The 18181-nt window shown below is 41.7% G+C and overlaps 1 protein-coding gene across 1 annotated transcript; it reads right to left on the bottom strand.

The window, feature by feature from the left end:
- Positions 1 to 16536: 16536 nt before the first annotated feature.
- LOC100434229 (SREBP regulating gene protein-like) lies at positions 16537 to 17626 on the bottom strand. The gene is made up of 3 exons (XM_024241467.2): positions 17550 to 17626; positions 17220 to 17397; positions 16537 to 16719 (listed from the first exon to the last, which is right to left on the bottom strand). Exons 1-3 carry the CDS (start codon positions 17624 to 17626, stop codon positions 16537 to 16539), a joined length of 438 nt encoding a protein of 145 aa, XP_024097235.2.
- Between the last annotated feature and the right edge of the window lie 555 nt (positions 17627 to 18181).

The raw sequence follows: 18181 nt of genomic DNA, 5'->3' as shown, positions 1-18181 counted from the left end.
CTGCATTGCACCTGGCATAATAAACGCTGGGTAAATGATGAGTGTTTATAATTCAGGGACTGGCAACGTTTTTCTAAAAAGGGCCAGATATAAATATTTTAAGTTTTGAGGCCCATATGGTTCCTGTTGCAGCTACTCAAATCTGCAGTTTTAGGATGAAAGCGGCCACAGGCATGTGTATGTTTCAATAAAACTTTATTGACAAAAAAAAGAAGGGGCCCAGAAGTCGTGGTTTGCTGATCCCTGGTTTATATGATTATAATGATTGTTACAACCATCACCATGATTTGTGTACAAGTTTACTGCCCACCAATTTGGCAAAGCTCAGTCCATTTTTATTTTTTATTTTTATTTATTTTTATTTTTGAGACGGAGTCTCGCTCTGTTGCCCAGACTGGAGTGCAGTGGCGTGATCTCGGCTCACTGCAAGCTCCGCCTCCCAGGTTCACGCTATTCTCCCGCCTCAGCATCCTGGGTAGCTGGGACTACAGGCCCCCACCACCGTGCCCGGCTAATTTTTTGTGTTTTTAGTAGAGATGGGGTTTCACCGTGTTAGCCAGGATGGTCTCGATCTCCTGACCTCGTGATCCGCCCGTCTCGGCCTCCCAAAGTGCTGGGATTACAGGCTTGAGCCACCACGCCCGGCCCCATTTTTATTATTCATGGTAGTTATGTTCCATAAAGCCACAACGAACACTGAAATAGCAAATACGAAAATACGGCTCTTAGAGGAAATACAAGGTTAGGTTTCTGGGAGCCTCTGGTTGCAACATTTTTTCAGCCAATCAATACATAACCTCATTTTACGTGTGTTTCTGTTTAGAGACAACTTATTTAATATATACATGTTTTTGATTCATAAACATTGAACTCAGAGCCAACAGCAATATAATTCATGACTGAACAAAGCTTATCTAACATACATATTTTCTCTGAAAGGCATCTCACAGCCTTTTTGTATTAAGGGACACTAGACAGCACTTCCACTCTATGCTTGGGGGGTTGGAGGAGAGTGTCACTTTAAACAATGAAGGTACCAAAAAGAGAAAGAAAGCACAAAAATGCGTCACTAACTAGACCCCATAAAAAGAACACTTGTGGCCAGGCGCAGTGGCTCACGCCTGTAATCCCAGCACTTTCAGAGGGTGAGGCGGGTAGATCACCTGAGGTCAGGAGTTCGAGACCAGCCTGGCCAACATGGTGAAACCCCGTCTCTATTAAAAATACAAAAATTAGCTGGGCGTGGTGGCGGCCACCTGTAGTCCCAGCTACTCTGGAGGCTGAGGCAGGAGAATCACTTGAACCCGGGAGGCAGAGGTTGCAGTGAGCTGAGATCGTGCCACTGCACTCCAGCCTGGGTGACAAGAGTGAAACTCTGTCTAAAAAAAAAAAAAAAAAAAAAAAGGATGATTGATTGTTCACCGTGTGCGAGCTAAAACAAGCAGTCAGGGTGTTGCCTTGTTTGACAGGCTTAGAAGTGCATCTTAAATGACTCAACATTTTTGTGCTCTGCACATATGCATGTCTGTGAATAACTGTGAAAATGCCAGAAACATTGATTTTGGGGTTACAGATAAATTTTAGTACGTAGGCCAGTTCACCAATACAAAGAAAAATGAGGATTGGGCTGGGTGTATGGCTAACGCCTGTAATCCCAGCACTTTGGGAGGCAGAGGCTGGCGGATCACCTGAGGTCAGGAGTTTGAGACCAGCCTGGCCAACATGGTGAAACCCTGTCTCTACTAAAAATACAAAAATTAATGGGGCAATGGTGGCAGGCATCTGTAATCCCAGCTACTCAGGAGGCTGAGGCAGGAGAATTGCTTGAACCAGGGGGGTGGAGGTTGTAGTGAGCCAAGATCGTGCCACTGCACTCCAGGCTGGGCAACAGAGTGAGATTCCATCTAAAAAAAAAATATATATATATATACATATATATATATATATATGGCTTACCCCTGTGGACTTTGCATGATATGTTTTTTATTTTTATTTTATCTTAGGCTTTCCAGTTTTTAACTCTTTAATTATTTAAATAAGTTCATGAATATATGTTCAACATAAAAACATTAAAATGACACACAGCTATAAAGAATAAAAAGTAAGTTATTCTTCACATTCCTTTTGTACTAGATTCCAGTTTTTTTCTCCAGAGGTCAAACAGCTCATAGTGTGATCTTTTTGAGATTTAAACACACATGTGTATGTACACAAAACTCACTACTTTAAAAAGTAAATGGGCCACACAAAAACCTGCACATAAATGTCTAAAGCAGCTTTATTGGTAATTGCCAAAACTTGGAAGCAACCAAGATGCCTTTTAGCTTGGTAAACTGTGAAGCCTCCAGACAGCGGAGTATTACTCAGCTTTAAAAAGAAATGAGCCATTGAGCCAGGAGAAGATGTGGAGGAACCTTAAATGCTTATTACTAAGAGAAAGAAGCCAATCTGAAAAGGCTGCCTATGGGATGATTCTAAGTATACGACATATTGGAAAAGGCGAAACTATGGTAACAGTGAAAACCCAGAAATAGCCCAAATGTCTATCAAGTGTAAAAATTGATAAATTGTGGAATATTAAAAAAGAATTTGCTGTTATTACTAGTATCCTAGAAGTAGGATTGCTGAATCAAAAGGTATGTGCATTTTAGATCTTAATATCACAAACCCCTCATCCCACCCTCCAAAACCCTCCAGAAGAGAGGATCTTTCAATTTCCATTCCCACCAATAGCCATTGAGACGCCCTGTTTGCCTGTACCCTTGCCAGTACTGGGTACTATCCATTAATTTACCTTTTGCCAATCTGATGGGCTCATCCTCCTTTACAACTGAAATTCTTACAACTGGGACCTGTCATAAAATTGGTGTGTAGGAGCCTTTGAGAAGGCTGTCGGTAAATGAAGCAAAAACTCGATCCCTCTAATTTTCCACACACTCATTTAGGCTCTTTGGAAGATTAATAAATGGTTATCAGGGTAATTCTGAAAAGAAGTGTGGGCAGAAATTCCCACACAGAACCTAATGTTTTCTGGGTTGGTGGGGGTGGGGGGGCTTTGATTTGATTGGCTCCAGGACCCCCGCTGCCAGATGTCAGCAAATCACAGACATTCATCTAGCTGAAAGCCAACTTATTCAGTCTTTTGAGGCAACACATTCAAACAGAACCTGGCATGCTTGGCTCAGGGTGGTGAAATAAATAGGACTTAATTTATATTTTAAAGTCTTTTTATCTCTCTGTAAGCCCCTGTGCTTCGCTGAAAGAAAATTTGATCGAGATGGAGAGAGGTCAGAATGCAGCTTTAATAATGCAGATCTGTAATCTTGGCCCTTTCTTACTTTGCCTTAACATTTATTTGGAGGTTTGCCATTTCCCTCTGCTTCCCCTACATGATTCTCGAGCGATAGTCTTGTCCTTCTTCTAAACACTCTTGCCTCAGCATTCAGACCGTTTCGGGTAGGATCGAAGGTTTGATATCCACTTTGACCAATGAGAGACTTTGGGGGCAAACTGGGGCCCCTCCCCCTCTCTCCAGGAGCCTTGATCGGCCAGTTAGAACATCTTATATTGATAAGATTAGCTGGTAATTAACAGCACAGCCCAGTCAAGCAGAGGAGACGACTCAATTAGCAGAATGTCACTGCATCTAATTTACTTTGCTTATCAGAGATTTATTCTCTAATGACTACAGGAAGAACAGGGCACCTTCAGAGGAGGGATCAGAAAGGGTTTAAAAGCTTCAGTGTGCTCTAACCTCTCTTTTTCAGCTGGTTTGCCTGGCAGTGAGGAGGCTGATAATGCCAATTTGGGGAATTGGCTGGTCTGATACACCTATCTCAAACTTGAGAAAAAAAGAGATTGAATATCTCTGTTATCCCTCTATCTGATTCTTTGCTTTAAGTTTTGTGGGTACATAGTAGGTGTATACATTTATGGGGTACGTGGGATGTTTTGATTCAGACATGCAATGTGAAATAATCCCATCATGGAGAATGGGGTATCCATCCCCTCAAGCATTTGTCCTTTGTGTTACAAATAACCCAATTATACTCTTTTAGTTATTTTAAAATGTAAAATTAAGTTATTGTCTATTGTCACCCTGTTGTGCTATCAAATAGTAGGTCTTGTTCATTCTTTCTAACTATCCTTTATCTGCTTTATATTTTTTGAGCTAAGCCTGTTTGTCATCTTTGTTTGATGAGAAAACTCCTCCCACAGCTATTTAGCTTTAGCTAGAGTAGTAGTAGTAGCAATAACACCACCTACAATAATACTAGACAAGGTATATATTGAAGCCTCTTGATACCCCAGGCATTATGTTAAAGACTTTACATTGGACACATAACACTGAATCCTCTACAAAACAGTTGGCAAACATTTTCTTAAAGGGCTAGATAATATTGTAGTTCTGGGGACCAGTCTCTGTTGAAACTGCCCAAGTTTCATTGTATTAAGAAAGCAGTCATAGACTATAGGCAAATGACTAGGTATGACTTGTTCCAATAAAACTTTATTTACAATAACAGTCATTTGGCCAGATTTTGGCTGTTGGCCATAGTTTGCTAATGCCTGCTTTAAATCAGTGTTTCTCAAACTTCATATTGTGATCTATTTAGTCACAGAATCAATGTAGATGGCTGCAAAACTCATTTTTTAAAAACATGAAATAAAATAGAATAAAAACTATGTGCCTGGGCATGGTGGCTCACACCTGCAATCCCAGCACTTTGGGAGGCTGAGGCGGGTGGATCACTTGAGGTCAGGAGTTTGAGACCAGCCCGGCCAATATGGTGAAACCCTGTCTCTACTAAAAGTACCAAAAAATTAGCCAGCCATGGTGGCATATGCCTGTAATCCCAGCTCCTCAGGAGGCTGAGGCAGGGAAATCACTTGAACCTAGGAGGTGGAGCCTGCAGTGAGCTGAGATTGCCCCACTGCACTCCAGCCTGGGTGACAAAGTGAGACTCTGTCTCAAAAGAAAAGAAAAAGAATAAAAACTACGTGAATGCATCACCTCTAATATGGATAACTCCTATTTTGTGAAATTTTAATTTCAAATGTGCATGTATGTAGAACCATATATGCATATGGATATATGTGTGTATGTATTTGTGTGCATGTGAGTACTGGGTTTGGATGTGAAGTGTGTATCTTATTGAAGATTATAAGAGTTTGAAAAGTCCTGCTCTTAACTCCCTAAAGTAAGTCTCATTATTACATGCATTTTACAGTTGAGGAAATAGAGATGTAGAAAGACATTCAGTGACTTGCCCCAAGTTACACAGCCTGAGGAGCTAGATTTTTTGATAAGACAGCAAGCCTCTGACATACGGCATTTTCCCATGCCCATTTTGGAATGGGTTAATAGCAGTGAAATAGTTAAAATTCCTTCCAGTGGAAGGAAAATAAAACAAGGGACAGGCATAGTCCACAAATTGAATGGCTTCTTGCTGAAGCGAACAGAAACGTCTCTTTTTCCTTCTTGGTATTTCCATTGCAAATACTATTTATCACAATGTATTTTTCCCCCAACGCATTTTAGAAAGTCAGTTGGAATTGATTTGAGGCTCTAAACAGTCTCCTGAATGAAAAAGCAAAGTGTAACCTATTCTAACAGCCCTTCTTCCTTAATCTAGAAACATGGGAGATGCAATTTAAATGATAATGTTAACCAAAACGGAAGAATGCAATGCTAGAGTAGGAGTGTTTGTTTTTGTTGTTGTTTTTTAACCCCCACTGAAAGGCAAATGGCTGAGACATTTATATCTGCAGCACTTATTAAGGAGAAAATGCTCAACCCATTAATTTTATTGCTGTGGTGCTGAATATGAAGCAAGAACATAGTTTCTGAATGAATGCTGAGGACTCCCACAGTCCTACAAGATGGCGGCCAGGGAGCGGGATTCTGTGGCAACGTTCGAGAAGTCCTAAAATGTCGTCTATCTAACATTTATCGGGTGTTGCAGAACAAGTGTTTCTCGAAGTGAGACGTCTTGGAACATTTTCTCTTAAATTGAGGCTTTGGAGTCACTTTGTAAGTTTGTGTTTTAAAGCCAACCCTCTAAAACTTGTTTGCTGATCAATTTAAAGACAGGTCTCCCTGGCAACCATGTTGTACACAGGGTATGGATTATGTATACAGAAGATAGAAAGTAGGGTTATCTGAAATAATGTGTTAGTTTCAGTAAGAAAAGAATTAGTCAGAAATAAAAGAAAGAAAGCATATTAGGATTTTTTTAAAAGTGTGCCCCAATTTAAAAACACATCTATAGGAAATAAGGAAGAATACACACTTTGATGATTCTGCTACCTAACAAGACGACCATTACTATTTTGTAATGGGTTTTGTTTTTCCATCTTTCTTTCTTTCTTTTCTTTTGTTTTCTTTCTTTTCTTTTTTTTCTTTCTTTCTTTCCTTCTTTCTTTCTCTCTCTCTGTCTCTTTTTCTTTCTTTTTGTTTTTTTAAAGTGCTTTGGTTAAGAAGCCTCACAACTCTCCCCAGTTAACACCTTCATAAGTAAAGCAAAAACACAAGACGGCAAATATACCAATTAGGACTCAGTTTACCTGTATTTTCATGCTCCAGAGTGTTTGATACACATTTAACAACAAGGGATGTTTAGAGAAGGGAGCCCAAACTACCTCTACCCATAAGACTCCTCTAAAGTATCTAGGGTATTTATACCATGCCCTAACATCTTACCTGTGCCTTGCAGGTTTTTGCATACCAAGGCTTTGTTGGCAAAGATTCAGAACTAAACAACATCTACCTAGTCTGTGTTACAGGCTGTGCCTTCAAGTGTCAAGCTTTGCTAACCATGTCTCATTATCCAACAAGCTTAGTTTTTCTGATGGCTACCATGTCCAGTGTGGCTCAGAGAACTTCTAAAATTTCCTATACTATGTACGCCCATTGATTGAATATATATACACATGCATACACACACATACATGCATATACATATACACACATATTATTTTGTGTGTATATGGGGAGGCTGAGGCAGGAGAATCACTTAAATCCATGAGGCGGAGGTTGCAGTGAGCCGAGATCGTGCCATTGCACTCCAGCCTGGGCAACAAGAGCAAAACACCATCTCAAAAAAAAAAAAAAAAAATGTTGAAAGCTGTTTCGGTCCAGAAAGGCAGGATGACTCAAAGTGGGGAGGGGACTTCCAGGTCATGGGTAGATGACAGACAAAAGGTTGCATTGTTTTGAGTTTCTGATTAGCCTTTCCAAAGGAGACAATCAGATAAGTATTTATCTCAGTGAGTAGAGGGATGACTTTGAATAGAATGGGAAGCAGGTTTGCCCTAAGCAGGTCCAAGCTTGACTTCTCCCTTTAGCTTAGTGATTTTGGAGTCCCAAGATTTATTTTCCTTTCACGGAAATCACTTTCCTCAAAATTTTGAAGACGTGACTCCCCTGTCTTCTAGCTTTTAGAATTGCTACTGAGAAGTCTAAAGCCACTCTGATTCTGACTCTTTGCATATAATCTGCTTTTTCTCTTGGTAAATGTGTAAAATTTCTTTGATCCTGGATTTTGAAAATGCCACAGCAATGTGCCTCAGTGTACTTCGGTCATGATGCTGGTTTTTTGAACCTGGGAACACACGCTTTTCAATTCTGGAGAATTTTCTTGAGTTATCTAATGGATAATTTTCTCCTCTCCATTTTTTTTTCTTGTTTTCTCTTTCTAAAACTCTTGTTATTCAGATGTCAGTTCACTATTTTTTTAAAAAATTCTTCTCTCTTATTTCTCATCCCTTTGTCTTTTTGCTCTCTTCTGGAAAAATTTGTCAGTCTCATCTTCCATCCTTTTTACTAACGCATGTGCGTTAACTTCTGAGGGCTTCTTTTGGCTTTTCACGTGTTCCTGTTTACAATCCCAAGTAGAGTATTTGGCGCAATGCCCTAAGGCATGGTAGAGTAACAGCAAGGAGGATGATGTGCTTGGAACAATGTGAGCAAGAGTGACTGTGGGAGCCAACAAAGCTATGAAAGATAATTGGAGGAGGCACATCACATAGCACATTATGGAACTCTGACTCCAAGTCGTGAAGCTGGAGTCTAAGCCTAGCTTTGTCCCTGCTTTGGAAAACTCAGTCTTTCTGAGCCTCAGTTTTCCCACTTGTAAAATTAACTGTTTGAATTTCTAAGAAACCTTACAACTCAAATATGCTCATGAATCTTTGATTACATCAATATTCTCTCCCTAAAGCAGGCAAATCACAACACTTAAATTTGTGTGTATATATTTATGCTTTTCTAGATGCCCAAATATATCTGACTTCTACCATCCAGTAAAACAGACCTTTCACCCTTTAGGAAATTACAGGTTGAGAGTTAAATTCCATAATTAGTAAGTATTGTTTTATTGGAACAAAGATTAGGTTTCCCCAGTCATAGAAATTAATGACAAGGTCAGATTAGCATGAGGGTCTTTGGTCTTCTAGCGTTCCCAACTCCATTGCAGAAGCTCTGAGCAAGTCAACGCTCTCAGCCATGACCAAGAAGAAGCTAATTCATCTGAAGGAAAATGCTGAGCCTGCCTTCAGAGTCCTTCAGAGTAAACCTGCTGCACGATTAGCTGAAGGAAAGGGCCTTGTGGGGAGTCAGCACATCAGAAATACATCATTATTCAGCCAGGGGCTGACATTCAGCAAATGTCAGCCCCTTGTATAGATACTGGAGTGGATCCCACGAAGAATGAGCCCGCTCACCCAGCATGGGGTTTACAGCCGCCATGAACCTGGAGGAGAGGACATTTGGGCCAGAGCATTTTGGCTTCCTCTGCTGTTTGAGATGGATTTGTCATACCAGGAGCAAGCCTTTGCTGAGTTCTCCCTCCTTTAAATAATTATTTTCTCTAAATTAGTTAAATTTATGAGAATAAAGAGGGCCAAATTGATGGCACCCAAATGCATTTGAAAGTGATCGGAAACCGCCAAGAACACCATAAATTCCATAATTAGAAAGTATTTTCTTAAGGGGACAAAGATCAGATTTCCCCATTTCAGAGCTGGAAATGCCCCTTGATTAATTTCCTCCAGCCTGTCTCTTAATGATATGAACTGCAATCAAGATAAGTAATCAAGAAAATCAAAGTGTCCTAAGTACTTTAGGTAATAATGACAATAACATTTAACCACTGCAATAACCAGAGTTATATATTATTTGTGCGTTTTTAAACCTCATACTAGACACTGTACTAAACATGTCAAAAGCCTTGTCCCATTTAATACCTAGAAAACACCATGAGGTAAAAACTATTCTTCTTGCCATTTTACAGATGACTTCAGGTGACCGGCTTGGAAAGCTTTGTCAGATGCCCACAGTCATGCAGCAAGTAAGGGGTGGAGCTGGAATTTGAACGCAGGCTGTCAAAATGCAAAGTCCAGTCCTCTGAACTATTATGCTATAATGCCTCTTAAAGTTTTCTTTCCTATTGTCAACTCTGAATGTCATGTTGAGTATAGGAGAGGAAGTGTATCTTTTCTTTCCCAGTCATCAGGGAAAGAACATTCATTTTGCTATTGTTTTTAACTTCTTTTTTTTTTTTTTTTTCTGAGACAAGGTCTTGCTCTGTAACCCAGGCTGGAGTGCAGTGGTACGATCTTGGCTCACTGCAACCCCCACCCGCCCCGGGTTCAAGCGATTCTCCTGCCTCAGCCACCTGAGTAGCTGGGATTACAGACGTGCCACCATGCCCAGCTAATTTTTGTATTTTTAGTAGAGACAAGGTTTCGCCATGTTGGCCAGTCTGGTCTCAAACTCCTGGCCTCAAGTGATCTGCCTGCCTTGGCCTTTGAAAGTGCTGGGATTACAAGTATGAGCCACAACACCTGGCCTATTTTGCAATTTTTTCAATGTGGCAAAATATATACAACACAAAATTGACCATTTTAACCATTTTTAAGTGTACAAGTCAGCATTAAGCACATTACAATGTTGTGCAATTATCATCACACTATTTCCAGAACTTTCCATCCTCCTAAACAGAAATTTTGTACCTATTAAACAGTATCTTTCCATTCCTCTCTTCCCCTAATCCCTGGTAACTTCTATTTTCTGTCTCTGTGAATTTGCCTATTCTGGGTATCTTATACAAGTGGTGTCGCACAGTATTTGTCCTTTTGTGTCTGACCTCTTGCTCTTAGCATAATGTCTCCAAGGTTCTTCCTCCTCCTTTTTTTTGAGATGGAATCTGGCTTTGTCTCCCAGGCTGGAGTGCAATGGCACGATCTCGGCTCACTGCAACCTCTGCCTCCCAGGTTCAAGCAATTCTCCTACCTCAGCCTCCCGAGTAGCTGGGATTACAGGCATATGCCACCACGCCAGCTAATTTTGTATTTTTTTTCTTTTTTTTTTTTTTGAGACACAGTTTCAGTCTTGTTGCCCAGGCTGGAGTGCAATGGCTCCATCTCGGTCACTGCAACCTCCGGCTCCTGGGTTCAAGCAATTCTCCTGCCTCAGCCTCCTGAGTAGCTGGGATTACAGGTGTGCAGTACCATGCCCGGCTAATTTTGTATTTTTAGTAGAGATGGGGTTTTGCCATGTTGGCAGGCTGGCCTCGAACTCCTGACCTCAGGTGATCTGCCCACCTCGGCCTGCCAAAGTGCTGGGATTACAGATGTGAGCCACTGTGCCCAGCCTTTTATTATTATTATTATACTTTAAGTTCTGGGATCCATGTGCAGAACATACAGTTTTGTTACACAGGTATACACATGCCATGGTGGTTTGCTGCACCCATCAACCCATCATCTACATTAGATATTTCTTATAATGCTATCCCTCCCTTAGCCCCCCACCTCCCGACAGGCCCTGATGTGTGATATTCCCCTCCCTGTGTCCATGTGTTCTCATTGTTCAACTCCCTCTTATGAGTGAGAACATGTGGTGTTAGGTTTTCTGTTCCTGTGTTAGTTTGCTGAGAATGATGGTTTCCAGCTTCATCCATGTCCCTGCAAAGGACATGAACTCATCGTTTTTTATGGCTGCATAGTATTCCATGGTGTATATGTGCCACGTTTTCTTTATCTGGTCTATCAATGATGGACATTTGGATTGGTTACAAGTCTTTGCTATTGTCAACAGTGCCGCAATAAACATAAGTGTGCATGTGTCTTTATAGTAGAATGATTTGCAATATTTTGGGTATACCCAGTAATGGGATTGCTGGGTCAAATGGTATTTCTAGTTCTAGATCCTTGAGGAATCACCACACTGTCTTCCACAATGGTTGAACTACTTTACACTCAGTGTAAAAGCGTTCCTATTTCTCCACATCCTCTCTAGCATCTGTTGTTTCCTGACTTTTTAATGATGGCCATTCTAACTGGCATGAGATTGTATCTCATTGTGGTTTTGATTTGCATTTCTCTGATGACCAGTGATGATAAGCATTTTTTCATGTGTCTGCTGACTACATAGATATCTTCTTTTGAGAAGTGTCTGTTTATATCCTTTGCCCACTTTTTGGTGGGGTTGTTTGTTTGTTTCTTGTGAATTTTAGTTCTTGTAGATTCTGGATATTAGACCTTTGTCAGATGGGTAGATTGCAAAAATTTTCTCCCATTCTGTAGGTTGCCTGTTCACTCTGATGATAGTGTCTTTTGCTATGCAGAAGTTCTTTAGTTTAATTAGATCCCGTTTGTCAATTTTGGCTTGTGTTGCCATTGCTTTTGGTGTTTTTATCATGAAGTCTTTGCTCATGACTATGTCCTGAATGATATTGCCTAGGTTTTCTTCTAGGGTTTTTGTGGTTTTAGGTCTTATGTTTAAGTCTTTAATCCATCTCGAGTTAATTTTTGTGTAAGGTGTAAGGAAGGGATCCAGACTCAGTTTTCTGCATATGGCTAGCCAGTTTTCACACCACCATTTATTAAATAGGGAATCCTTTCCTCATTGCTTGTTTTTGTCAGGTTTGTCAAAGATCCAATGGTTGTAGATGTATGGTGTTATTTCTGAGGCCTCTGCTCTGTTCCATTGGTCTATATATCTGTGTTGGTACCAGTACCATGCTGTTTTGGTTACTGTAGCCTTGTAGTATAGTTTGAAGTCAGGTAGCGTGATACCTCCAGGTTTGTTCTTTTTGCTTAGGATTGTCTTGGCTATGCAGCCTCTTCTTTTGGTTCCATACGGAATTTAGTTTTTTTTAAAATTCTGTGAAGAAAGTCCATGGTAGCTTCATGGGGATAGCATTGAATCTATAAATTATTTTGGGCAGTATGGCCATTTTCACAATATTGATTCTTCCTATCCATGAGCATGGATTGTTTCTCAATTTGTTTGTGTCCTCTCTTATTTCCTTGAGCAGTGGTTTGTAGTTCTCCTTGAAGAGGTTCTTCACATCCCTTGTAAGATGGATTCCTAGGCATTTTATTCACTTTGTAGCAATTGTGAATGGGAGTTCACTCATGATTTGGCTCTCTTTTTGTCTATTATTGGTGTACAGGAATGCTTGTGATTTTTGCACATTGACTTTGTATCCTGAGACTTTGCTGAAGTTGCTTATCAGCTTAAGGAGATTTTGGACTGAGACAATGGGGTTTTCTAAATATGCAATCATGTCGTCTGCAAACAGAGACAATTTGACTTCCTCTCCTCCTATTTGAATACACTTTATTTCTTTCTCTTGCCTGATTGCCCTGGCCAGAACTTCCAATACTACGTTGAATAGGAGTGGTAAGAGAGGGCATCCTTGTCTTGTGCTGGTTTTCAAAGGGAATGCTTCCAGTTTTTGCCCATTCAGTATGATATTGGCTGTGGGCTTGTCATAAATAGCTCTTATTGTTTTGAGATACGTTCCATCAATACATAGTTTATTGATGGTTTTTAGCATGAAGGGGTGTTGAATTTTATCAAAGGCCTTTTCTGCATCTATTGAAATAAGTATGTGGATTTTGTCATTGGTTCTGTTTATGTGATGGATTACATTTATTGATTGCGTATGTTGAACCAGCCTTACATCCCACCAGTGATGAAGCCAACTTCATCGTGGTGGATAAGCTTTCTGATGTGCTGCTGGATTTGGTTTGCCAGTCTTTTATTGAGGATTTTTGCATTGATGTTCTTCAAGGATATTGGCCTGAAATTTTCTTTTTTTGTTGTGTCTCTGCCAGGTTTTGGTATCAGGATGATGCTGGCCTCATAAAATGAGTTAGGGAGGATTCCCTCTTTTTCTATTGATTGGAATAATTTCAGAAGGAATGGTACCAGCTCCTCGTTGTACCTCTGGTAGAATTCGGCTGTGAATCCGTCAGGTCCTGGACTTTTTTTGGTTGGTAGGGTATTAATTACTGCCTCAATTTCAGAACTTGTTATTGGTCTATTCAGGGATTTGACTTCTTCCTGGTTTAGACTTGGGAGGGTGTATATGTCCAGGAATTTATCCATTTCTTTTCGATTTTCTAGTTTATTTGTGTAGAGGTGTCTATATTATTCTCTGATGGTAGTTTGTATTTCCGTGGGATCAGTGGTAATATCCTCTTTATCACTTTTTATTGTGTCTATTTGAGTCTTCTCTCTTTTCTTTATTCGTCTGGCTAGCGGTCTATTTTGTTGATCTTTTAAAAAAAACCAACTCTTGGGTTCATTGATTTTTTGAAGGGTTTTTTGTGTCTCTATCTCCTTCAGTTCTTCTCTGATCTTAGTTATTTCTTGTCTTCTGCTAGCTTTTGAATTTGTTTGCTCTTGCTTCTTTAGTTCTTTTAATTGTGATGTTAGGGTGTTGATTTTATATCTTTCCTGCTTTCTCTTGTGGGCATTTAGTGCTATGAGTTTCGCTCTAAACACTGCTTTAGCTGTGTCCCAGAGATTCTGGTACATTATATCTTTGTTCTCATTGGTTTCAAAGAACTTACTTATTTCTGCCTTAATTTTGTTATTTACCCATCAGTCATTCAGGGGCAGGTTGTTCAGTTTCCATGTGGTTGTGAAGTTTTGAGTGAGTTTCTTAATCCTGAGTTCTAATTTGATTGCACTGTGGTCTGAGAGACAGTTTGTTATGATTTCTGTTTGTTTGCATTTGCTGAGGAGTGTTTTACTTCCAATTATGTGGTCAGTTTTGGAATAAGTGTGATGTGGTGCTGAGAAGAATGTATGTTCTGTTGATTTGGGTGGGGAGTTCTGTAGATGTCTATTAGGTCTGCTTGGTCCAGAGCTGAGTTCAAGACCTGAGTATCTTTGTTAATTTTCTGTCTCGTTAATCTGTCTAATATTGACAGTGCGGTGTTAAAGTCTCCCACTATTACTGTGTGGGAGTCTAAGTCTCAATGTAGGTCTCTAAGAACTTGCTTTATGAATCTGGGTGCTCCCATATTGGGTGCTTATATATTTAGGATGGTTAGCTTTTCTTGTTGCATTGATCCCTTTACCATTATGTAATGGCCTTCTTTGTCTCTTTTGATCTTTCTTGGTTTAAAGTCTGTTTTATCAGAGACCAGGATTGCAACCCCTGCTTTATTTTTTAATTTTTTATTTTTTTGCTTTCCATTTGCTTGGTAAACATTCCTCCATCCCTTATATTTTGAGCCTTTATTTTGAGCCTATGTGTGTCTTTGCATGTGAGATGAGTCTCCTGAATATAGCACACTGATCAGTCTTGATTCTTTATCCAATTTGCCAGTCTGTGTCTTTTAATTGGGACATTTACCCTGTTTACATTTAAGGTTAATATTGTTATGTGTGAATTTGATCCTGTCATTATGATGCTAGCTGGTTATTTTGCCCATTAATTCATTCAGTTTCTTCGTAGTGTCAATGATCTTTACCATTTGGTATGTTTTTGCAGTGGCTCGTACTGGTTGTTCCTTTCCATGTTTAGTGCTTCCTTTTGGAGCTCTTATAAGACAGGCCTGGTGGTGACAAAATCTCTCAGCATTTGCTTGTCTGTAAAGGATTTTCTTTCTTTCTTTTTTTTTCTTTTTTGAGATGGAATCTGGCTTTGTCACCCAGGCTGGGGTGTAGTGTCACGATCTCGGCTCACTGCAACTCTCCGCCTCCCAAGTTCAAGCAGTGCTCCTGCCTCAGCCTCCCAGGTAGCTAGGATTACAGGTGTGCACCACCACGCCTGGCTAATTTTTGTATTTTAGTAGAGACGGGGTTTTGCCATGTTGGCCAGGCTGGCCTCAAACTCCTCACCTCAGGTGATCTGCCCGCGTCCGCCTCCCAAAGTGCTGGGATTACAGGCATGAGCCACCACGCCCGGCCTTCTTTTTTTTTTTTTTTTTCTTTTCTTTTCTTTCTTTCTTTCTTTTTTTTTTTTTTACATAGCAAGCTGCTAAGTGCATCTCCGTTTAGAAATTGCCTTAACATTGGGTTTCTATTGACAGAACAGGGAAGGAGTTTGCCTCTGACCTTTCTTAAGCTCCCATGGTACCTGAGGCTAAGCAGACCACAGTTAATTTTAAGTGGGAAAAGAAATGAGAACAAATTCCTCCAGGAAGAGAAGTACATTTCTGCTAAAACAGTGCTCTCCCACAGGGTATATGAACACATTCAATCCCCTCTAGAAAAGAACCAGAGGGCAGGCACGGGGTGCCAGCTGCTAGAAATCTTGCAGTTAGATTAGAATAGAAGAGTGTCTGAGTTTTTAGATAATTTTAGGTGCCAGGATATGGTTAAGAGGCTATGTTCAGGGCCTACTCTTGATACTGTTGAAATAAAAACAAAAATAACTGCCTAGAGAACATCCACGCCCTAAAAGACAAAACATGTTTTCTGGGTGAAGGGATGATTTAACTCAGGAAACTCAAGAACACAAAACAACAACAGAAATAATGTCCTTGACCATATTCAACTAGAATGGCAAGGCATTTTCCAACATAAAACATTGTAATTTTCCTGCTACTCCAAAGGAATCCAGTAAATAATTTTACAAAATTATAATCAAAACTGGAAGTCATGGCCAGGCGCGGTGGCTCATGCCTGTAATCTCAGCACTCTGGGAGGCCAAGGTGGGTGGATCACGAGGTCAGGGGTTCAAGACCAGCCTGGCCAACACAGTGAAACCCTGTCTCTACTAAAATTACAGAAATTAGCAGGTTCCTGTAATCCCAGCTACTCAGGAGGCTGAGGCAGGAGAATGGGTTGAACCCGGGAGGCAGAGGTTGCAGTGAGCCCAGATCGTGCCACTGCACTCCAGCCTGGGCGACAGAGCTAGACTCCGTCTCAAAAAAAAAAAAACCTGAAAGTGACACCGGCCCCCTGACAACACAAGTCACAGGTCCTTGTGTGGTCCCAGAGTTGAATGGTCCAAGAAAGCCACTTCCTGAGCCCAGCCTGAGGTTTCATCTTTCCCGAATGGGAACAGGTAGAGGGTCCATGCTGCTTTGCAGAAGATTTGCATCTGGTAAGCCCAGGTGGTGAGTGAAGCCAAAGATGACAACACGAGAAGATGTCAAAGCCAAGGTTTCCTCGCACTGAAGCCAGGCCTTAGGAGACAAGTTCTTTGGTGGGGCCTCTTTGCCCAAGCTGGAGCAAGTCCGCTGTACCTGTCATGCAGGGAAGAGCTTGGGTGGGCTTTCTCCTTAGCAAGACTTTGCTATGGAGTCCTGGTAGGTGTTCTCATGTTGCATGCTCTGAGATGAGGTCCTGCATGTGGCCAGGCACAACTCAAAGTGTTCTTCGACTGCCATGAAGAGGTTCTGGAATGCCACAGCTGCCCGACTGGGGAAGCACTCCAAGAGAAGCTGCTTGTTGGGCAGCAGCCGCTGGACCAGCAGCCATCACAGCAGTATTGCTTTGTGCCAGAGACATTGATGTTACAGCAGCCACTGGGCCAGCAGCCATCGCAGCAGCACTGCTTTGTTCCAGGGACATTGATGTTGCAGCAGCCCCTGGGTGAGCAGCCATCACAGCAGTATTGCTTTGTGCTGGGGACGTTGATGTTACAGCAGCCGCTGGGCCAGCAGCCATCACAGCAGTATTGCTTTGTTCCAGAGATGTTGATGTTGCAGCAGCCGCTGGGCCAGCAGCCATCACAGCAGTATTGCTTTGTGCCGGGGACGTTGATGTTGCAACAGCTGCTGGGCCAGCAGCCATCACAGCAGTATTGCTTTGTTCCAGAGATGTTGATGTTGCAGCAGCCGCTGGGCCAGCAGCCATCACAGCAGTATTGCTTTGTTCCAGAGATGTTGATGTTGCAGCAGCCACTGGGCCAGCAGCGGTTGGGCCAGCAGCTGTGGCAGCAGTATTGCTTTGTGCTAGGGACATTGATGTTGCAGCAGCGGTTAGGCCAGCAGCCATGGCAGCAGTATTGCTTTGTTCCAGGGATGTTGATGTTGCAGCAGCCACTGGGCCAGCAGCCATGGCAGCAGTATTGCTTTGTGCTAGGGACGTTGACGTTGCAGCAGCCATCCACCAGCAAATCCTTCCTCTCACAAACATAGTTCATCCGTGATGTGGTGCTCCCCTTGAATGGAGTTGTGGCACTGATTACTGGGGTGACTGCCATTGCGCGAGTTAAACTGCACTTTACACAGAATGGGCTGATCATGGTCTTGAACCTAGAGGAGATTCCTCTCTTTCACTGTCCTCTCCTCCTGCCTGAAAGTGCTCCTGAGGAAGTAGATGAGTGACAGGAAGACCAGGGCGAGCACCCACCTCCTCCGCAGGCATCGGTGCTAAACCGTGGCCTCCTGGTTCACCATCCCGTGTTGTGGAACATGGCAGGCCCGGGGCTCCTACACACCCCGCAGCCCCATCCCTTGAGGCAGGCACTGACCCCGTGGCCCGTGGCCGAGTCCCAGGTTTGTTTTTCTTATCCCATATATCAGAATTTAATTCGTTTTTATGATGAATGATATTCCAAGGCATGTTCTTTTCTTTCTTTGGTAGCCATCCTAATTGGTGTGAAGTGGTATCCCATTGTGGTTTGTTTTGTTTTGTTTTTTGTTTTTTTAAATTATTATTAGTTTTTTGAGAGGAGTCTCACTCTGTCACCAGGCTAGAGTGCAGTGGCGTGATCTTGTCTGACTGCAACCTCTGCCTCCCAGGTTCAAGTGATTCTCCTGCCTCAGCCTCCTGAGTAGCTGGGATCATAGGTGCCTGCCACTGCACCCGGCTAATTTTTTATTTTTAGTAGAGACAGGGTTTCACCATGTTGGCCAGGATGGTCTTGATCTCTTGACCTTGTGATCCGCCCGCCTCAGCCTCCCAAAATGCTGGGATTAC

Source organism: Pongo abelii, chromosome 18 (genome assembly GCF_028885655.2).
Source record: "Pongo abelii isolate AG06213 chromosome 18, NHGRI_mPonAbe1-v2.0_pri, whole genome shotgun sequence".
Taxonomy (NCBI): domain Eukaryota; kingdom Metazoa; phylum Chordata; class Mammalia; order Primates; family Hominidae; genus Pongo; species Pongo abelii.
The sequence above is the reverse complement of the archived record's forward strand: the minus strand, read 5'-3'. Positions and strand labels throughout refer to the sequence as shown.

Coding starts and splice junctions, on each gene's coding strand:
- LOC100434229 (XM_024241467.2), bottom strand. CDS start 17,626: ATGCCTGCGGAGGAGGTGGGTGCTCGCCCTGGTCTTCCTGTCACTCAT. Junction 17,398..17,549: donor CAGGAGCACTTTCAGGCAGG/AGGAGAGGACAG, acceptor ATCACGGATGAA/CTATGTTTGTGAGAGGAAGG. Junction 16,720..17,219: donor ACCGCTGCTGCAACATCAAT/GTCCCTAGCACA, acceptor CTGCTGGTCCAG/CGGCTGCTGCCCAACAAGCA.